The following is a 27,069-nucleotide window of genomic DNA, read 5'->3' on the forward strand; positions in this document are numbered from 1 at the left end:
GTTTGTCGCCCCCTCTAGCCCCGGCCGCCGCGGCAGGGCATGGTCCGTGCCCCCCGCTTTCGAGCGTTCTCGCCGCTTTCTGCTCCTGCGTGGTTGTTGGGCTTTCAGCCTTTGGTTTCGACGCGGCCTCCGTCTCTAAAGCATTGATCTTGATAATACCTGTGGCGCGCCTTCATTGAGCAGTGATTTCCCCCCCCGCCCCCCCAATTTAAAATCATAGCATTTTTGCAGCTAGGGTTGCAAACAGAATGTCCCCTCAATTAGGAGTGAAGAATTACTATAAAAGTGGGACTGGATGAATTCGGACTGGAAACTGGGATGAGGTGAAGTTACTTACACCCTTTCCTCACGTCCAGGGTTTTGTTTGAAGTTGCAGGATTGCGAGTTTTTGATGCATGGGTTTTATGTTTGCAAACGGTAGCTTTTACAGCTTTCTCAGTATGCAGTCGCGGCATACTTTTCGTTTAAACTGAGCCGAAAGCTTGAAAGTCAACAAGTGGAAAATTGTCTCTTTGCGAGTTGAATCACTGATAACATTTGACGATGACTTGTAGCCCTCATCATAAATGTTTAAGACAGCCCCTAAAATTGATAACAAGCACTCCATTACATTTAGCCCTGACTAGACATTTTACCCACTCCACTCGTAGGGGGAAGAAAGCGCATTAGAGATGCCTTTGCTAAAGTAGTCGGTTTGCTGCTAGGGTTTTCTGTGAGTGAACACATATAAAGGTCAGCATCCAAAAGGAAAGGTATCTGTCCTTCCTCATCAGTGACACAGGTATGAAGAATTGAACTGTAGTCACCCAGATGGCAGGAGAAACTATTTTCTCGAGGTTTTTGCTAGTCTAGCATAAATGCTTGGGAGATCGCCATAATACTTAAAATTTGGCATGTGGCAGTTAAGTGTGTTTTAAGTAATTTTTAATTTAAAAAACAAGCTATACATAAAATGTTTCCCTGCATACCTAAGGCTACTGATCTACAAGATTAAGTGGAAGGTTTTTAGTGTTCAGGGACTTCCTGATTCTGCCTTTTCAATTACCTGCCACTAACACTCGTCATTTTATCCCCAACAAAAACCCCACTCCTTACAGAAAAATAAGTATGTGTACTTTTGCACATGCTGGCCCTTTACCTGAAATACCTCCCATCATTGTAAAACCTAGTTCAGATTTAACGTTCTAAAAGATTTATTTGACCATAATCCCTCATTTCTGTTATGTAACCTGCATATACTTACATAGTTTTGCAATTATACTATTCTGGGCTGGAGTATTTTCAATGTGGGGGTGTCCTAATTATCTCTGTAACTCCAATACTTAATAATTAGTGGCTCCCCATTGCTACAAAAGTAAACGTGGACATTTTGGGTTTTTGGGAAAAGCCTCCAGGCTTCCTGTCAGCCAATAAAATAGCTTATAGAATTCAGCTGAATAAAAAGAATCTTTGCCAAGTATAATGTAGAAATAGGTAGCCGAAAAGCTAATAAGAAGTGTCAGTTTACTTGTTTCTGGACACTTTCACTAGCTATTTTATTTGTACTTGTGTCAGTGCAAGACAGTCTTAATTACCTTAGGTTTATAATAAGTAATTCAACTTTTTTTTTTAAATTGTCTTAGCTATTCTAGGTTCTTTGTATATTTTATATACATTATAATCATCTTGCATCTTTCACAAAAACTGCTGGAATTTTGATCTGGCTCAGTTTGGGGAAAAGCGACTTAACAATATTGAGTATGCTGTATCTCTCCATTTATTTTGATCTTCCTTAATTTCAGCTTTCTTTTGTTTTCAGTGCACAGGTCTTGACAAATTTCTTTAGATTCGCTCCCATATATTTGATGTTTTATAATGCTATAAAAATGATCATTTAAAATAAATAATTTTATTTCTCATTGTTCTAGTACAGAGAAATACAATTTTTAAATTTCAACCCTACTGAATTTACTTAACAATTCCAACATTTGGGGCCTCCCCGGTGGCGCAGCGGTTGAGCGCTGGGTTGTGAAGCTGCCCGCAGCCTCTGCAGCGCCGGTTCAATCCCCGGCTGCTCCCCGGCCACCAGAGGAGGGTCCCACATGGCGCGCAGACCTCTCCTGCCGCCCGCTGCTCCCCTCAGCAGTGTACTTTGGTCCTTCTGCCTGCTCTGCTCCCCACTCTGGCTCTGGTGAATTCTCTCACCCTCCCGTGCTTCTGACTGTACCCAGTGCTTGTATAAATAAATAAATAAATCTTAAAAAAAAAAAAAAAAAACAATTCCAACATTTGGAGAGTCTTTTGAATTTTCTATGTATAAAATGTCATTATAAATAATGACAATTTTCCTTGTTCCTTTTCAATATTTATATTTTCTTTATTCTTGCATTATTGACCTGACTAGAGCCTCTTGTACAATGATGAAGGGAAGTGATAAGAGAAGAAATTTTTAAATATTGACCTTATATTTTCCTATGAGCCTGCTTGATTCACTTATTCTAGTAGTTTTTGTTGGGGAAGAAGAGAGAATTTCATAGGTTTTTTTTTTTTTTTTTAAAGATTTATTTATGCATGCAAGAACTAGGGCACAGGCCAGAGGTGCAGGGGGTGAGAGGATTCATCAGAGACAGTGTGGAGAACAGAACAGGCAGATCTACTGAAATACACTGCTGAGGAGAGCAGCGGGAGAGACAGGAGAGGTCTGCCTCGCCATGTGGGTAGCTCCCTGGCCAGCCAGGAATCAAACTCTTGCTGCAGAGGCTGCAGATAGCTTCACAGTGTTGTGCCTAACCCCTTGTGCCACCAGGGTGGCCCCTCTTAGGGGTGTTTATATACACAACTATGTTGTCCACAAATAAAGATGGTTTACTTCTTTCTTTCCAATCTTTTTTTTTTTTTTAAAGATTTATTTATTCACGCATACAAGAACCAGGGTACAGGCCAGATGTGCAGTAGGGTGAGAGGATTCACCAGAGACAGAGCAGGGAACAGAACAGGCAGACTGACTGAAATACACTGCAGAGGGGAGCAGCGGGCGAGACAGGTCTGTCATGCCATGTGGGTACGGGTATCTCTGCAGCCTGTCGGGATCGAACCCGCACTGCAGAGGCTGCAGACAGCTTCACAGCGCTGAGCTCAATGGTCTCTGCCACCAGAGATGCCCTTTCTTTCTTTCCAGTCTTTACACCAGATCTCCATAAGTATTTTGCTTTAGCTTAAAGAATTTCCTTTGCATTTCAATAGTACACGTTTTCTGGCAAATCCTCACCATTTCCATATATCTGAAAATATCTTTACTTCATCTTCAGCTTTGAAGGATATTTTTACGAACTGCAGGCTTTTAGGTAGATTTTTTTTTTCCAGCATTTTTGAGGATACTCCATTGCCTTCTGGCCTTCATTGCTTCATTTTTTTTTTTTCTTTTTTCTTTTTAAAGATTTATTTATTCATTTATACAAGCACTGGGTACAGTCAGAAGCACGGGAGGGTGAGAGGATTCACCAGAGCCAGAGCAGGGAGCAGAACAGGCAGTTTGACGAAGTACACTGCTGAGGGGAGCAGCGGGCAGCAGGAGAGGTCTGCGCGCCATATGGGACCCTCCTCCGGTGGCCGGGGAGCAGCCGGGGATCGAACCGGTGCCGCAGAGGCCGCGGGCAGCTTCGCAACCCAGCGCTCAACCGCTGCACCACCGAGGAGGCCCCATTGCTTCATTCTTATATTTGTTTGCCTGATGTTAATATCTCGTTTTTCTCTAGCTGCTCTTAAGATTTGCCTTCTATTTTTCTTTTTCACTGGTGTGACTATGACATGTGTAGTTGTATGTTTGGATATTGTAGTTGTAGTTGTTTGGATATTGATAGAGCTCCTAGAATTCACGTGGTTTGATGGCTTTCTTCATTTGTGTGAAATTGTTCTGCCAGTATTTCAAGTATTTTTTCTTCTGTATTATCTGTTTTCTTTTAGGAATCTGTTTACATATATATTACATCTTTTTGAAATGTCCTACCAATTTCCTGAATTATATGTATTTTTATCCTTTTATGTATCAGTCTGACTACTTTCTACTAATTCTAGTCTGCTAATTTGATATTAAATTCATCTGTTGAATTCTTAATTACCCTATTTTCCAGTTCTCAAATTTACGTGACTTTCTACTCAACTCCATCTTTTTCTCTATTTTCTCAAACATATCAAAGTCCTCACCTGATAATACCAATTTGAGCCACCCATGGGTGTTTCTGTTTTCATTTTCCCCTTGGTGTCTAGTCAGTTTTGTTTTTCCCCATAAATTTTTATTGTATACTAGACATCAGGCTGAATAATTTTAGAAATTCTGGGTGCATTTCCTCCAAAGGGACTAAATTTCTTTAGGCAGGCAGATAGTAGACAGGTAGCAGCTTACATAGATCCTACAGAGGGTTAAAATTACTAAGCCTTGTTAGCGCTGATGACTGATGTATTTTGGTTGACCTCATCTTCTAGAAGGTGATCTTTACTCCTGGGGTATCACCCTCTCTCCTATCACTTGGAGTCTGTGCTGAAAGTACAGGTCTTTACCAAGTACCCTCTTCCTTTGCTGAACTTCAATTTCAGCTCTGTTCTTAGCTCTGCTGTAATCTCTTCTCAGCAACTTAGCCTCCTAACTTCTGTTTTCTGCTAGGTTTTTTTGGAGTTTTATTCTGTAGGATGCAGTTTAGGAGTCAGCTAGTAAGTAGAAATGAGCAATATTTTATGCAGAGCCTTAAGGGCCTTGTTTCTCTGTCCCATTTTCTTCCAGATTGTGCCTCTTGCATTCTAAACTACTTGGACAACCTAGGACTCCTGTCTCCTGCTCAAGCTTTCTGGCTGAGGTTTTTCCCTCTGCTCTATCCTGGAAAGTGCCCTCAGCTTTAATTAACAATTAAAGCATGTTGGGCCTAGGAGGGTCCCACATGGCGCGCAGACCTCTCCTACCGCCCGCTGCTCCCCTCAGCAGTGTACTTCGGTCCTTCTGCCTGCTCTGCTCCCTGCTCTGGCTCTGGTGAATTCTCTCACCCTCCTGCGCTTCTGACTGTGCCCAGTGCTTGTATAAATAAATAAATAAATAAATGAATAAATAAATAAATATTTTTAAAAAAAAAAGAAAGAAAGATATTAAAAAAAACCAATTAAAGCTTGTTAATTTTATAGTTGAGTAGGGAGAATGTCTGGAATGCTAAAACTACTCTGTTAAGCCTGAATTTTATCAGTCTTTTATTCTTTTATTCTTTAGTCTGGAACTGAGTTGGTTTAGAAGCTGAATAGGATTTGAATAGACAGAAATGACTTCACAGAAGGAACAATAAGAGCACATGCATAGTGGAGAAGAACTGAGATTATGGTGATGCAGTTTGAAGCATTGGTTTATATAATCAATATGGTTTATACTATATTTATGCCTGGGTTAACACAAGAGAAGACTAGTCCTAGAAGAAAGCATATAGATAAATCTACCAGAGAAGTATAATGCAAAACTATATTGGGGAATAATGGATGAAGGAAAGGAAACCAGGAATCTTGGCATGAACTAGCCTAAACACATTTTGGGCTTCCAGTAAATTACCATAGTTAAAAGAAAAAAAGATTGTAAATCAGACTCTATTAATTCACATTTTATTTTAAGAATATGGAAACTGTTCCCCGAGAAGACACCTGTTAGTTTGAAACCGGATGATTCCTTTGCATCAGATACTAAAATGAAAGAATCACTGATAGAGGGTGAATGTGACAAGGTAGTGACACCACAACTGGGAAATCTGAATGAAATTAAGATGGAACCGGACAACGCTCAGGTAAATATTTGACATTTTCTTTTTTCTAGAACAGTGTTGTAAGTTTTAGTTGTGCATTTACTACTCAATTGGTATAAAGTCATAAATCCTGGGCCTCCCTGGTGGCGCAAGGGGTTAAGCACCACACTATTAAGCAGTCCGCAACCTCTGTAGCACGAGTTCGATCCCCGGCCGGCCAGGGAGCAACCCACATGGCGAGGCAGACCTCTCCTGTCTCTCCCACTGCTCTCCTCAGCAGTGTATTTCCATCAGTCTGCCTGTTCTGTTCCCCATTCTGTCTCTGGTGGATCCTTTCACCTCCCTACCCCCACATCTCTGGCTTGTACCCCAGCTCTTGTATGCATAAATAAATAAATCTTAAAAAAAAAAAAGTCTTAAATCCTTATTTCCCCAAAGCAGTTAATAAAAAAATATAAGATATATGGGGTTAAGTATCATTAAAAACAAGCCTATATGCAAAAAAAGTGACTTAAGGGAAGAATGCTATATTTGAAATTGGAATTTTAGATTGATGAAAGTGTTACTTAGGATATTATGGGTTTGGCTAAATTTAGTACCTTTTTTTTTTTAGATTTATTTTTATTTATTGATGCATACAAAACCTGAGGTATAGGCCAGAGGTGCAGTGGGGTGAGAAGATTCACCAGAGACAGAGTGGAAAGCAGAACAGATGAATCCGCTGAAATACACTGCTAAGGGGAAGCAGCAAACAAGACAGGAGAGATCTGCTGCGCCACGTGGGTTAGCTCCCTAGCCAGTGATCAAACTTCTGTTGTAGTGGCTGCTGATAGCTTGACAGTGCTAAGACTTAACCCCTTGCGCCACCACGGGGGCCCTATTTCTAGTATTCTTTTTTAGAGATGGCGTTAAGTAAATCAGTATTAAGTAAGGATATGACTCCTATTGAGTTGATGACTCTGGGGAATGGTATCCATCTAGAAAGTCCAAACTAACAATTATTGTGTTTTAAGGTCTTTATGAAATTGTTACCTTCATAAAGTAATAATTAGATGATTATTAGAACAAGTAAGAAAAATAAATCTCATTGAGTATGACTACTAATCATGTTATTAGCCAAATGGTACCAAAAGGGGAATGCTTATCTGTGTACCACGTCAATTCAATTGTACAATTCACCCAACAGACTTGAGCATAATTTATCACTCTTTACTGAATGACTGGTTTCTTAAATACATTGTATTCACTATTTTCAACTCTTTTTTTTAGGAGTATTGTCAAGCCCAACAGCCCAAAACTCAGGATAATGAACTGAAAATAAACACTACGTTTTCAGACAGTGGTAATAGAATTTTTTTTAAGTTAATCATATTTATCCTGACCAATATGAGAGCTAGTTTATTCTGATATTTTAGAATACCTTTGAATAGTGCATTGTTTGTTTCAAGTTTAGGAGAAGTAGCTTAGAAAAGAAACGAAAGAATGCATACTTAATCTATGTAAACATTAACACTTTTTTTCTTCTTGTTTTGTGTATATAGCTTCACAGTTGACTACAGGCATTCAACTTTCTCTGGCATCATCTGGCATGAATAAAATGCTTCCTTCGGTTTCAACCACAACTATTCAGGTCTCCTGTTCTGGTTGTAAAAAAATCCTCCAGAAGGGGCAAACTGCTTATCAGAGGAAAGGATCTACTCAGCTTTTCTGCTCTACACTGTGCATCTCTGAACACATTTCATCTGCCACTTTACCAGCTCTTTCCAAGAGAACGTGTTCAAACTGTTCAAAGTATGTAATTCTAATTGAGTTTTCCCCTTTACTTCCCTCATAGATCTTGAAGAGAGGCTTGGTTATAATTTTCTACATTTTCACTTTTTTCAGAAGTATTAACTTGTTTTAATGAAAAGAAGCTCTTCCTGCTTCAGAGTCTCTTATATATTCTTCATAATTTCTTTGTTTATTGAGAAATTTACAGAAATTAAAATGTGAGTTGTTTCTCTTCTACTTCAAATAATGTAACTTCCTAAACTTATTCTACTACTCCTTTCATCTGAAATTTTCTATGAATGGAATTATTGTATGTCCATTCTATTTTATCATTTAACTCTATAAGGAGCAATCTACTAAAAATTTAAGTAGTTATTTTGGATCTTGCAAGGTATAAAATTATATATGTGTCTCTTACAATGGTAAATGAAGTTGGTTAAATCTTTCGAATTATTATATAGCCCTAGATAAACATAGATGTATATGTGTAATCTTTTCAAGATTGCTGTGAGCTATTATTATTTAGCTCTTAGTTGCTAAATTTTTACGTATGTAAGGTCACATAGGTATAGAGAAAGTAAATAGTAGTTATTTACTATAGTAGAAATAGTTGCTATTTCAAAATGAAATGCAAAAAATGTCCAGAACTTTGAAATTTACCCTGAGAAGTATTAAGGATCAGCAGCTTGAGAGTCCTATCATATTATAATTCTATTTGTTAGTACTCATAAATGGTAATGCTGCATTTTAAATGTCTTTGTTTCAAAGCAAGAAAACACATAGGCTACCAATTTACTTTAAATATAATGAATTCCTTTCAAATAATGTCTTGTTTTGGAATCAGATTGCCATAAATTGAATCTTGCTTTCTCCATTTTGAGTTACATTGTACAAGTCAAAGTGTAATCCCTTGAATAGCTATGTCAGTATCATCTGGGAGCTTGTTAGAAAGGCAGAATGTCAGGTCTCATCCATACGTACTGAATCAGAGCTGCATTTATCCCCATTTGATTCACATACCTACTGAAGTTGAAAATATTGCAAATTTCTTTCTTAGCATTCTGATCTGTTTTGTTAAATGTACATAAGAATTATGAACATTGAGTAATATATTTGTTATCAGAACAACACTGGCATCTACTAAGACTCAGTTAAGTGTTAGCCTTCACTATCTCTTAAACTTACAACCCCTTTTTACTGGTTGCTTCAGCTCCTTGTTTGACTGCTGCTTTAGGTGTTATTTGTTGCTTCAAGTCTTACTCCCTATAACTCTATTTACCTTGCTCTTGTGCTTTTTTCAGTCTTTCAGTACTTACTTTGTCTTTTCTCTTTTTTTGCTTTGGGCTGTATGGCACTCTGTTCAGCCTGATTTCTTCCTCTGCAGAATCATAAAACTGGAAGGGACCTTAGAGATCATCCAGTCCAAACATTTTCTTTTGGTTTTGAGGAAACTGAGGCCCTGAGAACTTAAGGTATCATGTTGCTGTTTGGAGTTTACCTACTATACATCTTCTGCAGTTCTCCCAGACAGATTGAAAGGGTTAAAAACAGGAAAGATTTAGTGTTATAAGGCAAAGAAATTCAGTATGAGCAAAAATATGAAACAAGTTTTACTTCCTCTAGAAAAAAGAAATTTTATTTTATATAAAATACTGTTTTATAGCTTGGTGGAAAGGTGGTAGTAATGCTTATGCTGGGAGAAATCTTCCTTTGTTCAGAGTAATCTATGTTTTTTTACCACAGCTTTTTTTGATTCTATTTTCATTAGCCTCTTACAGTAAATAATATACACTTAAGACTTTAGCTAATTATTGTTGAGGTTTGTTTTGTAGCAATGATTTAAAATCTATTTTGAGTTAGTGCAGTTTTTATTCTGCTTCATGAATTAAATGAAAGATAGTTTGAAAATGACGTGTTAAATCATGTTAGAAAGATATGACTTCAAGAAGTATCCTTTCTACATAGTGGTATCCCAATTCAAAATAGGCCCATGTATTAATGCTATAATATTTCCATAGGAAAATTGTTCAAATCCATGCTCAACCCTTGTTTAAGCTAATGTTAGGCACTTTTAACAAAATGCACTTTTTGATTTATAAGGCCTCAGAAGCCAGCAGTCTAGCATGCTAATAGCAGTAAGAAACAGTTAACATTTTCAAACCTCTGTGCTTCTGCTGATGTAGTTTTTTCTGCCTTCCTCTCATCTGACTAATTTCTTTCTATCTTCAAGGTCTGCCTCAAATATCTGTACCTCTTGTCTATTCCCACACCATTCTTTCCCCTCCTCTGATTATCCAGCCCCTATATACTCAGGTATATTGTTGCATGGTCTGTGTTTTCATAACTCCCAAGTCACTGATCATAAAATTGCAGTTTAAAGGACATATGTTACCCTGGAGTACAGGCCAGAGGTTGTGGGGGGTGGGGAGGGGCGGTTGAGAGGATTCACTAGAGACAGAGTGGGGAACAGAACAGGCAGACTGATTGAAATACACTGTTGAGGGGAGCAGCGGGCAAGACAGAAGAGGTCTGCTGTCATGTGAGTAGCTCCCTGGCTGGCCATAGATTGAACTCACTTCTGGGTAATGGTTTGTCTGATAGTTCTTTTAAGTAAAACTGTTCTATGGAAAAGTAACTCACTCAGATTGTGAATTATAACATCCCAAATTATATTTTCCTTAAGACAATCATTGTACTTTAGTGTGAAGGAGAAATACTTTATATGTCAGTCCCATTTCATCATATAGAATATTTAAAAGATGTACTCAAGGATCAAGTTTAATAAAGTGAATAATTTTGGGGCCTCCCTGGTGGTGCAGGAGGTTAAGACTCAACCTATGAAGAAATCCACAGCCACTGCAGCACTAGTTCAATCCCCGGCCGGGAGCTACCCATATGGTGCAGCAGACCTCCTGACTCACCCACTGCTCCCCTCAGCAGCGTATTTCAGTCAATCTGCCTGTTCTGTTCCCTACTCTGTCTCTGGTGAATCCTCTCACCCCCCACACTTCAGGCCTGTACCCTAGTTCTTATATGCATAAATAAATAAATCTTTAAAAAATAATAATAAAGTGAATAATTTTTACAGCAAATACATGGTAGTGAATAACACAAATATTAGTGCAGTTTGGTACCACTGCCTTGTTTTATTTTAAGGCTCTGGCAGTTTTACCAACCATTCCTTTTTTCCCCCCTCCCAGTTTATACAGTGACATTCATATAACAAAAACTATTTTAGTATCATTTAATACATTTATATTGTGTATGACTACCACCTCTGTCAAGTTCCAAAACATTTCCATCACTCCAAAGTAAAAGACCTTATCCATTAAGCAATTTACACCCATTCTCTCATTCCTTTCCCTCAACCCCTGGCAACCATCTATCTGCATTCTATCTACCGGTTTACCTATTCTGAATTTTTCATGGAAATGGTATCACACCTTTTGTATCTTACGTCTTCACTTAGCATAATGTTACTGAGTTTCATTCATGTTGTAGCATATATATCAGTGGTTAATTATTATTTGTAGCAGAATAATAGTCCATATATATGCACATACTTTGTTTTGTTTATCAATTCATTCGTTGATGAACACTTGGGCTGTTTGCCTTTTTTGGCTAATGTGAGTGGTGCTGTTAAGGAAAGCATGTACATGTCCCTGTTGAGTACCAGTTTTCAGTTATTTTGGGTATATACTTGGGAGTTGAATTATAGAATCCTATTGTTGCTTTTGCACCATCTGTTCAAATGTCAACACATTAAAACAGGCAAATAACATCTTAATATTATTATGAAATTAGTTTTGATCTCAAGGTCCCCTGAAAGTATCTTGGGGATTTGTAGTTCAGACTTTGAAATCCTTTGTGCTGTAAATTCTGAAGCTGGTCTTTTATGAACATGTAATCATTCTGTTGTCCCTAATGTCAATTGGTAGAGGCTAGGTAATCCTCAAAATTGCATCCTCTGTGTGTTTTATAATTCCTACTAATACTCAGTAGGGGGACATTTAGAGGAACTAATACTTAAGGAGTTTCAGTGACTTTCCAATTATTATTTTACTGGAAGTAGATACCAAACTCAGGCTTTCTTTTTTTTTTTTAAGATTTTTATTTATTTATGCATACAAGAGCTGGGTGTAGGCCAGAGTTTGGGTGGGGGTGGGGGTAAGAGGATTCACCAGAGACAGAGTGGAGAGTCGAACAGGTGGATCAACTGAAATACACTGCTGCAAACTCTGGCTTTCTTATTTCAAGACTGATGATACCAGTGTGTCATAGTTCTTAAGGCTAAATGAAACAAATGGGAGCAGATCCATTGAGGGAGTAATTTACCAATGAAAAGAGATTGTAATGTTGGTAAAGTACTTAATGGTACCCTTGTTAATTTGTTTTCAGAGACATTTTAAATCTAAAGGATGTGATCAGTGTCCAGCTGGAAGATACTACCTCTAGCAAAAATTTTTGCAGCCAATCTTGTCTTTCATCATATGAAGAAAAACGAAAACCACTGGTTACTATATGTACCAGTAGCATTTTAACCAAATGCAGCATGTGTCAGAAGACCAATGTTGTAAGTTGCAGTTTATTTTAATCTTTAGAAACTCTGATTAATCTGCTTAAATACCAGTTTTTAATGGAATTTTTTTTTAATCCTAGATTCAGTATGAAGTCAAATACCAGAATGTGAAGCATAGTCTTTGCAGTAATGCCTGTTTTTCAAAGTTTCACTCTGTTAACAACCTCATCATGAACTGTTGTGAGAACTGTGGAGCTTATTGTTATACTAGTTCTAATCCATTTCATATACTTCAGATGGAAGGACAGTCTCATTACTTTAATAGTTCAAAGACTATAGCAGCATATAAGCAGGTATGGATAAAGCTTTATTGCATAAAGTAAGGACCATTCCATTTGAGTTTGACTGCATAAGGCTCATGACAAATCAAAGATTGAGTTCCTTTCATTAGTTGGACTGTGAATTCTCTTACTTTTTGGAAATGTGGGGATATAGATTTTAGTGCCATTGAAAATAGCCTTAGTTTGCAAGATGATAAAGGTGATGAAATAAAAGACTTCTGGCAGTTTCTTCTTGCGGGACAATTCATAATAAAGACTGTATAGAGATTTTTCCTAAAGAAACTCAAGGTGATCATCTTACCTTGAAGAACAGAAAAGCAGGTGGACACTTGTTTATAAATCACAACTAAATACAAGAGTCTACTGGTCAGTAAGACTCAACCACAAGTATTTTTAATTCTGTGTATTTAATTCTTACACCTAAGCAAGATGAAGATGAATCAAAAATGTCACATGCTTTTTCTGAATCTGTCATAGGAAGATATAAAACTATAAGAAATAACCCCTTACTTTGGGTAGATCTGAGAACAAGCTGAACCTGCTTTGGTGGACTAAGTGACCCAAAAAGACCCAACTTTATCCTATAAATTCTTCCTTTCAAACAAACAATGGATTATGGGAGTCTCAGTCAGCCACAGCTCAAATAGGGTATTCATGAGCCACATCCTTTCTATGGCAGAAAATCTATACTATGAGAATATCTTGCCCTGGGACCAGAATTGGGACAATTAAAGGTCTGAAAGTTCTTCCAAAGGCAAAAAATGCCATTACTTATATATATATTTGTGTGGGGTCGGGGGGGACCCTCACCGTCGGCCGGGGAACAAACCAGTGCTACAGAGGCCGCGGGCAGCCTTGCAGCCCAGCACTCAACCACTGCACCACCAGGGGAGGCCCTACTTATATTTTTTCTTTACCCCTCATATTCAATACATAGATCTTATTCTGTTTTTAAGAACCTGTGTTGAATACTCAGTTATTCAGCCTGTATGATAGGGCAGGATAATTTGAGTAAATGAATTAAAAAGTACCACATAACCCTGTGTCCAGCATATCAGACATCATGAGATTGTGATATAGGAAAAAAAAAAAACAACATATTGTTAGTGAGATATTAAGAATAGAAAAATGTTTATGATTCTGAATGGGATGACATTTTTAAAAGAGAATTATTTGGTATAATTGTAACTGTCTTAACCATATCTTAATAATATGTATTAATTATGTATTAGCTTTTGCACATGGATAATAAATTAGTTATAGATTATACCACTATTGTTGCTTAATATTAAATATTTGGTCAACTGTTAGGGTATTTTCAAAATATAAAAATTTTAACTAGTAACAGATGAGAGTAGAAATTTTCAAAATTATACTCTGCCTTTTGTTTCATTGTTCCTTTGCTAATATTCTATTTCATAGAAAAAAATCTATAAAAGGTATAATAATTTCATTTATTTTTATACCTTGCACTCCCAAAAGCGGTTGTATTTCTTCATTGCAGTCAGTCTTCACTTAAGTCCAGAAGTGATGATTCTTGTTTCACTAGAAAGAATAGGTGATGAACTTCACAGTTTATACCCTTTTCCTTTGCACACTTAATACTTACTGTGAACAAATACCTAGTAGGCTGCAATTTTTACCATGAAGTTAGCCTAGAAAAACAGCAATTCCTGTAGTATCTTGTAATGTGTATGAAGCACCCTTTTCTGGCTTATTAGTGCAAATAGAAAATTATCCTGAATTGATGTTTATCAGTTGATTCTGATTGAGAAGATGAGCATCCCATAACTTTCTTCATTTCTTGCATATGCATTATTACATCTCATAAATAACACAGGTAGTTATCTAGTTAATTGAGCAATTTCCTTCATTATAGTCATTGTAGTCTATAATGCCTTTTTCTGGTTTTTAGCAAAAAAGTATAAAAATGAGGCTTCTTTGTCATACTTCAACTAAATAATGGTAATGGGTATATGCTTTCTTTTACAATATGTTAACAATATGTGTCATATACCAGGAATATGAATATTATTTTAATCTTTAAACAGAAGCCAGCCAAAACACTTACACCTGTTCTTTGCAAATCATTGAAGCCCCCAGATGAAATGATTGAAACTACCAACGAGTTGGGGAAGACAGAGCTTTTCTGCTCTATTACTTGTTTCTCTTCTTACAGTAAAGCTAAGATGACTTCTTCTACAGGTAATGTTTGTTTAGCGGTCATCAGAGGTTTAGTAACTTTTGAAGAACTTTACAGTTCTTCTTTGGCTTAAGTCAAAATAATCCAAAACTTATTGCAAGGAAATGTTTCCCAGTACTGTATAAAAAGAAGGCTACACTACTAGCAGAGATATTTATTTCTAAAAACTATTGTATTAGAATATAGAATGTTGTACTTGGCTCTGCTTTGTAAATACAGAACTGTTAGTTTTATTTTTCTCAGAAAGTAAAGGTAGGAGACACTTTAAAGATCACAAATAAACCAGGGTCAACATGTATTCCATCAAAGAACCTCATTTAGGACCAGTAGAGATGTTTACATAGACAATAGATTAAATGATGCTTGTAAGGTTTCTACATCATGCAAACTGGCTATTTATTGAATCTCTGCAGTATAGCTTAGAGATGGTTCTAGCTCCATTATTGTTATGGTTTGTGACTCCTGAAAGAGTGAAAAATGATACCAGTAGGAGATTCTGTAGGAGCCTTTTCTTATCTTCATGGGTAATTTCACAGTAAAGATTTGCTTGAAATTTCAAGCAAATTGTATAAAAGGACTGGAAAATTGTGTGCAAAGGTAAAAGACATAAAACAATGAGAAATGTAAATTATCGGTTTAATGTTACTGATGTCCTCCTAAAGAACCTGTCTATCCTTAAGCACTAATAAAAGTCAACTGCCAAACCCAGCACTTGCCTACTATTGAGTAGTTGCATTGTTTTTGAAACACTTGTTATTAAACAGTGCTTTCTGATTGATTGGTTCTGTCTAATTTTTAAGAACGCTTTCTGTTTATTTTTATCAGTAAATGTTTCCATGGTGCAGGATGCTTCAAGGGAGCTCCCTTCTCCAAAGGAAGCTACAACTCCAGTTATAAGCAATATAGTGTCATTGGCCGATGCACATGTTGCCCTGCCTGTTGTGAACTCGGAGGTCTTACAAGGTAAAATTGATACGAAAATAGTTGACATGGACACTGTTTTGCCATACTTGGTGAATATGCCTATAGTCTGTTTTCTTTGTGTTGCCTGATATAAGCAATTACAACTTAGAATGCTTTTTTTAGACTGTTACATGATCTTGAATTTATGTATAATTTCTTTTAACAGATACAGTTTCTTCAGTAACAGCAAATGTCATTGCAGATGTAAGTTTTATTCTTAACTTTTTTTGCTACTATTTTATTTTTAATTTTTTTTAAGATTTATTTTATTTATTTATGCATACAAGAACTGGGGTATAGACCAGAGGTGCAGGGGGTCAGAGGATTCACCAGAGACAGAGTGGGCAGCAAAACAGGCAGACCTACGAAAATACACTGCTTAGGGGAGCAGCGGGTGAAACAGGAAATGTGTGCTGTGCCATGTGGGTTAGCTCCCTGGCAGGGGATTGAAATTCTGCAGTAGTGGCTGCTGACAGCTTAATAGCACTGAGACTTAACAGGGAGGCCTGCTACTATCTTTTGTTCTTTTTTAAAGATTTATTTATTTATACAAGAACCAGGGTACAGGCCAGATGTGCGGGAGGGTGAGAGGATTCACCAGAGACAGAGTAGGGAACAGAACAGGCAGACTGATGAAATGCACTGCTGTGGGGTGCAGCAGGTGTGACAGGAGAGGCCTGCCACACCATGTGGGCCCCTCGCCGGTCAGCCGGGATCAAACCGGCACTGCAGAGGGTGCGGACATCTTCACAGTGCGGCGCTCAACCACCTGCGCCACCAGGGGAGGCCCCTGCTACTATCTTTTAATGCATATTTGAGCATATTTGTTCCTGTTTGATCCTAGAGCTCAAAAAAATAGAGCAACATCTTTTGATGTTCACATTCAATTTCCCAATCCTCAAATTTGACTTGAAATTTTTAATAAGAATATTTAAATAGAAATGTTATTAATCATAGTTCTTCCTCTAGGTTTTTACTAATTTTTTAAAGATTTATTTATTTATGCATACAAGAACTGGGGTACAGGTCAGAGACATGGGATGGTGAGAGGATCCACCAGAGAGAGGGGAACAGAACAGGCAGACTGACCGAAATACACTGCTGATGGGAGCGGCGGGTGAGACAGGAGAGGTCTGCGAGGCCATGTGGGTTTTCTTCCTGGACGGCCAGGAATCAAACCCTTGCTGCAGAGGCTGCAGATAGCTTCACAGTGTGGCGCTCAACCTGCTGCGCCACCTGGGAGGCCTGGTTTTTACTAATTTTAAATGTTTCTTTTTTTTTAAGATTTATTTATTTATTTATACAGGCACTGGGTGCAGTCAGGAGCGCGGGAGGGTGAGAGAATTCACCAGAGCCAGAGGGGAGAGCAGAGCAGGCAGAGTGACGAAATACACTGCTTAGGGGAGCAGTGGGCGGCAGGAGAGGTCTGCGCGCTATGTGGGACCCTCGCTGGCGGCCAGGGATCAAACTGGTGCTGCAAGAGGCTGCGAGCAGCTTCGCAGCCCAGCGCTCAACTGCTGCACCACTGGGAAGGCCCTTCTTTTTTTTTTTTTTTTTAAAGATTTTATTTATGCATATAAGAATTAGGGGGTAGAGCAGAGGTGTGTGTGGGGGAAGGGGATTCACCAGAGAAGAGTGGGGAACAGAACAGGCAGATCTGCTTAAGGGAGCAGAGGCCAAAATAGGAGAGGTCTTCTGCGCCATGTGGGTTGCTCCCTAGCAGGCCAGGGATCAAACTCATACTGCAGTGGCTGACAATGGCTTCATAGCACTGTGTCTTTAACCTCTGTGCCATTAAGGAGGCCTTTTAAATGTTTCTTAAGCAATTCTAGTCACCTGAGAAATAAAAATTGTTAAAATTTCATCCAAAAGATCCTTTGAATATTTAATGCTAAATCTAGTTGCAAATTATAATTAATTGTTAATGTTTCCCCCTAGTGGAGCTTATATTGTAACTTACCCATTCATTTTATTGTTATTAGAATAGATGTATTTGATTTTTAATTGATACTGAAAATTTGTTAAAGCAAACATTATTTTATGATTTTCTCTTAAAGATTTCTAAGAGTTCACCCAGTGAATCAAGTGGTAGTATTCCTAATAGTGGTATGGAACAATCAAGCCCTTCGCCATCTTCATCAGCACTCAGTCCACATGTAGTTGGCTCCAGTTTAGCAGTACAAAAAGATCAAGTGTCAAACCAGAATTCTACACACAGTGTGAAATCTGTGAAAATAAGTGATGGACCAAAATTTACGTCCAAAGTACAAAAATTTAAAGGTAAATCACAAAGTATTAAAAAATCTTGGTGTTCAAATTTTCAGCATTTGGAAAACAGTACTAAAAAGGATGTGACATTCTGTTACTCGTGCCAGTTGTTCTGCCAAAAATCTCTTACCTGTGGAGGAGAGTCATTTGCAGCCCAAGGAATTTCTAATTGGAAAAAAACACTGGAAAAATTCAGAAAGCATGAAAAAAGTGAAATTCACTTGAAGTCTTTACAATTTTGGAGGGAATACCAGTTTTGTGATGAAACTGGCAATGATAATTTATCTATCAATTCTAAACAGATAGAAGGAAATAAAAAGTACCTGAAACTTATAATTGAAAATATCTTATTTTTTGGCAAGCAATGTTTACCCTTAAGAGGAAATGACCAATCTGTTTCATCTGTGAATAAAGGCAATTTTTTAGAATTGTTAGAAATCAGAGCAAAAGATAAAGGAGAAGAAATATTTCGACTTATGAATTCACAAGTTGACTTCTACAATAGCGCACAGATTCAAAATGATATTATTGAAATAATAAAGACTGAAATATTGCAAGATATTGTAAATGAGATCAATGTCTCCTCAGCTTTTTCAATAATATGTGATGAAATAACCGATTGTGTCACTAAAGAACAACTTTCAATTTGTGTCAGATATCCACATAAAACAGCAAAGTCTATCTTAATTAAAGAACGATTCTTGGGTTTCATAGATATTGAAGAGGTAACTGGGACCAATTTACATAGGACTATCAAAACTTACCTGCAGCAAATTGGAGTTGATTTGAATAAAATACGTGGCCAGGCCTATGATAGTACCACTAATTTGAGGGGGAAATTTAATAAAATTGCAGCAGAATTCAAAAAAGAAGAGCCAAGAGCTTTATACGTACATTGTTATGCACATTTTTTGGATTTAACAGTAGTTAGGTTTTGTAAAGAAGTAAAAGAACTTCGAAGTGCTCTAAATACTCTCAATTACTTGTTTAATACTATTCATATGTCTGGAGAAATGTCTGCAAATTTTCAAAAGATTTGTAAGCTAAATCAAAACAAAACATGCAAGAAACATATATCACAATCTTGTTGGACAGTCCATGATCGTACATTACTTTCTGTGATTGAGGGTCTTCCAGAGATTATTGAAACACTAGAAGTTGTATCAAGCCACTCTTCAAACACAAGTTTGGCTGATGAACTGAGTGATTTGTTGGCATTGATTTCCAAATTTGAGTTTATCTTTTGTTTAAAATTTCTTTATCGAGTGCTAAGTGTTACAGGAATTCTTTCCAAAGAACTTCAAAGTGAAACCATAGATATTTTTTCATTGTCTTCAAAAATAGAAGCAATTTTGGAATGTTTAGCATCTGAAAGAAATGATGTCTGTTTCAAAACTATCTGGGATGGAACAGAAGAAATATGTCAAAAAATAACCTCTAAAGGTTTTGAAGTTGAAAGACCTTCTTGTCAGAAAAGAAGAAAAATTCAGAAATCAATAGAACTTGGCAATTCAGATAGTATGTTTTTCCCTACTTCAACAGAAGAGCTATATAAAGTTAGTATTTATCACCAAGGATTGGATAGTGTATTACAAAATTTAAAATTATGTTTTTCAGAGTTTGATTACTGCAAAATGAAGCAGATTTCAGAACTGTTATTTAAATGGAATGAGCCATTAAGTGAAACAACAGCCAAACATGTTCAAGAATTTTATAAACTTGATGCAGACATCATCCCAGAACTTAGATTTTACCGACAGTATGCAAAGCTCAATTTTGTTATGGATTATGATTGTATTAACTTCATTAGTCTTGGCTATTTGTTTATTCAACATGGTCTTCACAATAATATTCCTTGCATATCAAAGCTATTATATATTGCATTGTCTTGGCCAGTTACTTCAGCAAGTGCTGAACACTTATTTTCTACTCTGCCTCGTCTTAAAACATATTTATGTCATACCATGGGACAACAGAAGCTTAGTGGCCTGGCCCTAATGGCTGTTGAACAGGAATTGGTAAATAAACTGATGGAGCCAGAAAGACTGAGTGGAATTGTGGAAAAATTTATCCATCCAATGAAAGAAATATAGTGCTTGCTAATTTGAATTTACCCAGAAGAAATTTGTATTCAGTGGTCACAGTTTTTATTTCAAAGTTTTGTCTTTAAAGAAAAAATTTTTTTCAACAGAACCTGTAACACTCATTGGGTTCAAAATTCAGAAAACATGGAATGATAATGAAAAGTCTTCTTTTTTGACACCTGATTACTCGTCACTGAAGGTGTTCTATTTCTTAAATACCCTTTTGGAGATATTTTTCATAAATGATAGTGTACATTGCACTGTTCTTCAACTTACCTTTTACATGACAGAGTATTTTTGACATTGTCCCATATAGGTACATAAAGAGTGTTTTGATTCTTTTTTACAATTGCATACAATTCATTGTACAGCTAGAGCATAATGTATTTGAGCAGTCCCTGCTGACATTTTCATTCCTTACATCTTTAGCTATTACAAGAAATGCTGCATCTAATAACCTTATACATAGGTCATATTGCACATGATGGATTTAATGCAAGATAACTTTTTCAATTGGAATTGCTTTATCAGATTTATGCATTTTTATTTTTGACAAATATTGGCAAATTGCTTTCTATAAAGATTGTCAATTTACAGCCCCAACAACAAAGTATGAGAGCATCTTTCTTTGCATCTTTTTGAACAGTGTTATCAGACATTTTGATGTTTGCCAACCTGTTAGTTGAATAATGGTATTTTAATCTACAGTTTAAATTTCAGTGAATTTTATATTTTCACTTATAAGTTTGGGATTGTGAACTGTTTGTATTTCCTTTTCTCCGAACCATCACATTTTAAACAGAACTTTAAATAGTGTTGTGTTTTTTGTTGACACAGTAAGAATTCTCAATCTATTTCATGGAAATCGATTATTTTTCAAGTAACCCCAGGAGAAAGAACTCTATCTTTTTTTATGTTATAAAAGTCTAGATAACAAAGGAAATCTGTTCCTCAAAGATTTAGAAGAATTTAGTAGAAGAAATATTTGTGCCTGGATTTTTTTTTTTTAAGAAATATTTCTCTGGCACTTTTCCCGTTTCTTTCTTTTAGCAATTTTTGTAACTTTTTTTTCTGGAAAGAGCAACTGTTTCATTAAGGTTTATTTCACCTGTATTTTGAGATACAAAAAATATTCTGTTAATCTCCTCTATATAGACCTGTACTATAACTTTCTTCATCGGTTTTCTATACTCATTTTCTTTTTTGATTGGGCCAACCTAGTGATTTATTTCATTTAGTTGTTTTTCAGACACGCTTTTAGATTTATCAATTCTACTTTTTTAAAAATTGTGGCTGACCTTAACACATAAAAATACAAAGAGCTTATTAAGATTTAATACTATTAAAGCCTAATGTTTTGCCATATTCCACAATTTTATTTTAGAAATAAAATATTACAGATTGAGTTGAATCTCTCTTGCATGGCTTATCCTAATAACATTCTTTTTCCCCAAAGGCCATGGTTATTTGGTGTCCATCATTCCATGCATGTATCATTTCACACAATACATAGACTTGTTTCACGTTTATAAATTTTATAGAAGTTGCATTGTGTATATCTTTCTGCAATTTGCTTTTTCCACTCAATGTTGCTCTTAGATTTATACATGGGTTTCTAATTTATTTTTAACTGAATAGTATCGATTATATGATCATGCAGGTTCTTCCTTTCTGTTTAGCTCTTTAGTGTACCTGGGTAACAATTTGCTATTCAAATAACTGAAGTGGTTTCTGGTTTCTGACTGGACTCCGAGATAGGACACCTATGAAGTAGCCTTGTCAAAATAATTTGACCTTGAGTGTCGTCAAGACCTCAGGTCTAATCCTAAGGTCTAACCCATTTACTAGAAGTACAGAGGGATAGAGGAGCATAGTAAACAACATCTTTGGGATGTAACCAGCAAAATCCAAATCCTGGGAGAGTGCAGAGGATAAACACTTTGTATTTACAAGGAAAAATAGGCCTGGCAAAGATCCTACAGATTAAAGTGGGGGTCATGTCAGTTCCATTGTGTGAAATGTTTGAATCCCACTTTAAATATGAACTCTGGATATTTGATGTTAAGCAATTGTTAAGAGGATATAGTGGTGGTTGTGTTCATTTTTTTTTTTTAAGTAACTGCCCTTTATAGAGATAAATACCTCTGGTATTGATAAAATGGTAACATCTGGGGCTTCTAAATAATATGTGAATGAGGGTGGACTATGAAGACCAGTATGAAACACGCTTGGCCATCATGTTAGAGTTGTTGAATGTAGATGGGTACATGGGAGTTCACTGTATTGTTACTCAACTTATATTGGTTGTTTCCTTAATAAACATTTTCTTTAAATGATTGTTACCTGTTGTAGTTCATGCCAGGAATATGTGTTTCAGTATTAGGAAATTTATTAATGAAAGACAACAAACTAATAAATTAAAATTATATCTCAAATGTACTATAAAAGCATTTGGTAAAGCATTATTTGCACCTGATTTTAAAACTTTGCTAAAATGAAAAGGTTGTTTCCTTAAGAAATTATTAGTAAGAATAATATATGTATAGCCCTATCCAAAAGTATATATAACATCATGCTTAAGACATTACCATACTCCCCAAAATATCAGAAATAAGCTATGAATGATACCAGTTATTACTATTTATTTATGCATACAAGAGCTGGGGTACAGGCCAGAGGTGTGGAGGGGTGAGAGGATTCACGAGACAGTGGGGAACAGGCAGATTGACAGTACACTGCTGAGTGCAGTGAGTCATTCAGGAGAGGTCTGCTGCACCATGTGGGTTGCTCCCTGGCAGAGGCTGCAAACAGCTTCAGGAGGCCCAACTAAACTATTTTTAGGTTAATTACAGACTCTCATAAAGTTGTAAGAAATATAAAGGTTGCATTTCTCCCAGTTTTCCTCCATGGTAACATCTTGCATAACTATAATAGAACATCACAACATGAAATCACACATTGATACAGTCCAACAGACAGACTTACAGGTACTTGTATGTGCATGTGTATATTTAACCACCACCATAGTCAAGGTACAGAATATTTCCACCTATGCAATTTCCTTTGTGATGCACTGTTGAAAATTCACCCACCTTTTTTCCCTTTTGTCCCTAACAATTGGCAGTTATTCATCTATACATCCCTGTAATTTTGTCCTTCCAAAAATCAGCAGAATCATGTTTGGGGATTGGCTTTTTTCACTCTGCATAGTATCCTTAGAATCTGAATTATGTGGCTCAGTAAATACTTCATTCTTGTTCATCCAAGTAGCATTATTACTGTGTCAGTTAACACAAAAGACTATTTGTAGGTATTGACTATTGCAAATAAAACTATGAACATGTTTGCATGTTAAATGTGAATGTAAGTTTTCATTTTTCTAAATGCCCTCAAGTACAATCATTGGGTTGTATGGTAATTGCATGTTTAGGTTTTATAAGAACTATTTGCAGAGTGAGTATATACTTGCATTCCCACTGGCAATGCATCAGTGATGTAGTTTCTCTGCATCTCCAGCATTTGGTGGTCACTGTTCTTTTACACCATTCTGGTAGGTATGTAGTTAAAACTCATGTTTAATTTGCATTTCCCATAGGATAAAGGTGTTGAAATTATTTGCATGTTCATATTGGCCATGTGTAGATGCTTTTGTGAAACGTTCTTGCCTATTACCTGTTTTTAAATTTGAATGCTTTATTGTTGAGCTTTGAGAATTTATATATTAGTCCTTAATTTTTCCATTTTTGAATTGTTCTTTTAGCCTCACAATTAAGAACTCTTATTAGCTCTAGATCCTAAAGGTCTTCCTCCTGTTTTTGTTTCTAAAATTTTACACTTAGGGGCCTCCCTGGAGGCAAAAGGGGTTGAGTCGCAGCACTGGGAAGCTATCTGCAGCCTCTGCAGCGTGAGTTTGATCCCCAGCCAGCCAGGGAGATACCCACATGGCACAGTAGACCTCTCCTATCTTGCCTGCTGTTCCCCTCAGCAGTGTATTTTAAGATTTGTTCATGTAAGAACTGGGGCACAGGCCAGAGGTGTGGGAGGTGAGAGGACGCGAGTGTGTGGAGATCAGCAGTGTATTTTAGTCTGCCTGTTCTGCTCCCCATTCTGGTGACTCCCTGCAAGTCTGGCCTGTACCCCAGTTCTTACATGCATAAATCAATCTCTCTTTTTAAAAAAATGCTACTCAGGGTAACCAAAATATGGTTATTAGGCAATATATAGTCTGCTTGTGAAGCTATGTGTTGAGAATGACCATAACTATTATATAGTAATGCTTTTGGTAACACACAGAAACAAGATCAAAAATTGTTACACTTAATCAAGAAGGAGCATGTGGCTAACTGCTAAATTAAACACGCTGGTTTCATGAATAAAACCTAGAGTGATAGCAGTTTTAAATTACTGGTAACTAAATCAGGGACAGTCAAGAACAAGTTGATTAGTAAATAGTAAGTTAAAATAGTTCTGGCTAAGATGATCAAGGATTGAGTCCTAAATTAGCCAATTTGGTTCCTATCTAGTACATGAAACATCTTTCATGTCACCTAGAAACCAGCTGATAGTAAGAAAAACTAAGAAATTAAATTCCTGCTTAGAAATAAAACCAAAACAAACATCTCGTTTTTAAAAATGCCTTTATTAATAAGTGACAACTAGGTTGGTTGTTCCTCTTTGCCTTCTTCCTCATCACTGGTTTTCTGGACAGGTCACATCATCCTGCCAAGTGAAGGACATGATCACTCCAAAAGATGTAAGAACCAGTTACCAGTTTTCAAACATTTATCAACATCAAGTAAGCTCCCTAACACTGAATATTAAGAAATATGATATTTAAGACTATTTAATGATCTATATAACTAAGGCTTCTTTAAGATAGAGATTAATTTAACATCACACCTGTTACCCAGCTATTGCTGATTAAATCTGGCTTCCATTTTTCTACAATAACTTTTGGGAGGAACCAGAATCTTTGTAAAAAGCAGACCTCTAACATTAAATAGATCAAATTAAACTGGCACCCTCTCCTTAGGTGTAACATACAGCCCTCGTACTACTTTTTATGTTACAAACTTTTATCATGACAGTTTGAAGTGACAACTACCGCTACATAAAAAATTTTTATTAGACGAGGGTCACCTAATATTCATGTTACCTTTTTGTAAAATAGCTTTATTGGCTCACAAACTCAGAAGGCTGTTGAAATTATTTCCACTAAATATATATTCCAACACAAGTAGTTAATTTTGTACTAACACAAGAGTCCTTCCGAAGGCAGTTTACAAAGCAAAAATCACACAACTTACCTAGACACCTCTTCTGCCTAACAAGTTGTCGTTTTCCTTCTTTGTTGATTCATGCTGTGTGATGTCTTGAGAATAGATATCCACCTATCATTAAAAATGCAATTTTATTATTTTTTAAAGATTTATTTATACAAACACTGGGGTACAGGCCAGAGGCTCGGGAGAATGAGAGAATTCACCAGAGACAGAGCGGGGAGCAGGACAGGCAGAAGGACGAAAGTACACTGCTGAAGGGAGCAGCAAGCACGACAGGAGAGGTCTGCTGCGCCACGTGGGAATCTCCCTCGCCAGCCGGGAATCAAACCTGCACTGCAGAGGCTGCGGATAGCATCACTGTACGGTGCTCAATCCGCTGTGCCACCGGGGAGGCCCCAAAATGCAGTTTTTACTAAAATAAAATGCTAATAGACGTATTTTTTATTCACTTTTAGTGCTTTACAATTTTACGCTAACATTTTGAAACACAGAATTAGGTCCAAAGTCAGTGGGGGTGGTTTGTTTTGGGTTGGTCATTGGTTAAGAAAGACCCAGGCCACAACAAAGTTAGTCTCCCATTTTCTTATGTGTACTTATAGCACTTTCTCTCCTACCAATGAGTTGACAACTATTCTTCTATTTATTAGGTTAAAAAAATTCTTGAACTTGAAATGGATTTAAAGTTAAACTTACTTCAAGTGAAATGAGTACTCCATTATCAGCCAACATCAATCATTCTTACCTAAAGAATAATAAGAAGTTGTTAATACAAAAGACAAGGGTAGAAAGGATTGAAAATGCTAGTTAACTTCAAATTTTAAAGAGTAAAATTTCAGAGACAAAGATTGGGGGCAAGTTACAGCATTTAAAAATAGGAAGAAGCTTCATGGGGTGGAAAAAAAAATCTAGTATTATTTTACATAGTCACCTGAATTAGAATGAGTACTCTATCGTCTTTAAATTACAAAAGCCTAACTACTATTTTCACCAGTCTGAGCACAATGAAGTTTGACTGCAATCCCAAATATACTATCCCTTATGTGAAGGTATGTGACAACGTTTACCTTACCCAATGTGTTTTAACATAAGCTTTTTTTTTTTTTTTTTAAAATGAAAAGCACATACCCTGTTCCCCATTCAAGAATGCCTTCCATTTTCAGGTGAACTGAACCACCTTCAGCAGGAGTCCTCCAAAAGTGCCCTCCCCATTCCACAGTACACAACACTGCAGTTGTTATCCTCGTATTTGCCTCCTTTCCCTCTAAGTCCTCACTGAGCTTTTAGTTAGGGCAGGGAAACTATGCCTTATCAGAACAGCAAGGAACCAAGTTTTTCAGAGGGAGAAGATATTCACCTTCACTATATATACCTGGCAAGGGCCACTGTACACAAAAACCAGAAAGATCAGCCTTAATTCAAGTTCCAGGTTTTTCTTCCTCCCTGCTTATCAGTTACTGCCAAGGGTATAGGAATAGAGTGCCCTGTTGCACATGTACCATCCATAAGGGATACTATATCGTTTTGCATTCTTTTACCCATTTCTCCAGATTGTCCTATTCTGCATCCAGCCCCCTCTTTTCACCCTCCAAAGAAAATCTCAGCACTGGTGTTCAAATGCAACATTTATTTTAATGTTTGATGGTTTACCAGCAACTGTGGGATGTCCACAGTTGAATCTTAAAAATTGCCAATCATTATCTAGCAGCAATGACAGATGATTAGGAGCAGTCAAATCCTCTAAATTCTTTCCCTAATAGGCAGCCATTTGAGAACTGCACTAGCTAAAAGAGCACTGAAACATTATCAGCTAAAGCCAAAACCAAATAAAGGCCCAGAACAACATCCCGGCTCTCTAAAACCTGTCCAAAATCATTAAGGGAAAGACAGTAAAT

The 27,069-nt window shown here is 36.8% G+C and overlaps 1 protein-coding gene across 15 annotated transcripts in view; it reads left to right on the plus strand.

The window, feature by feature from the left end:
- The window catches only part of ZMYM1 (zinc finger MYM-type containing 1), a 30,717-nt gene that overhangs the window by 3,306 nt on the left and 342 nt on the right, over positions 1 to 27,069 (plus strand). For 2 of the 15 annotated variants that reach the window (XM_037500057.2, XM_037500056.2), the window contains 9 exons: positions 5,621 to 5,789; positions 7,017 to 7,089; positions 7,289 to 7,538; positions 11,916 to 12,090; positions 12,177 to 12,389; positions 14,429 to 14,582; positions 15,406 to 15,543; positions 15,710 to 15,747; positions 17,601 to 22,356. In XM_037500057.2, the coding sequence (XP_037355954.1) occupies positions 5,694 to 5,789; positions 7,017 to 7,089; positions 7,289 to 7,538; positions 11,916 to 12,090; positions 12,177 to 12,389; positions 14,429 to 14,582; positions 15,406 to 15,543; positions 15,710 to 15,747; positions 17,601 to 19,904 (3,441 nt within the window). In that variant the 5' untranslated portion in view covers positions 5,621 to 5,693 and the 3' untranslated portion in view covers positions 19,905 to 22,356. The other 13 variants (XM_054691522.1, XM_054691523.1, XM_054691525.1 and 10 more) reach the window with 13 other exon arrangements.

The sequence above is a fragment of the Talpa occidentalis genome, unplaced genomic scaffold (assembly GCF_014898055.3).
Source record: "Talpa occidentalis isolate TD23 unplaced genomic scaffold, MPIMG_talOcc4v2.1 talOcc4.9, whole genome shotgun sequence".
In the NCBI taxonomy this organism is placed as follows: domain Eukaryota; kingdom Metazoa; phylum Chordata; class Mammalia; order Eulipotyphla; family Talpidae; genus Talpa; species Talpa occidentalis.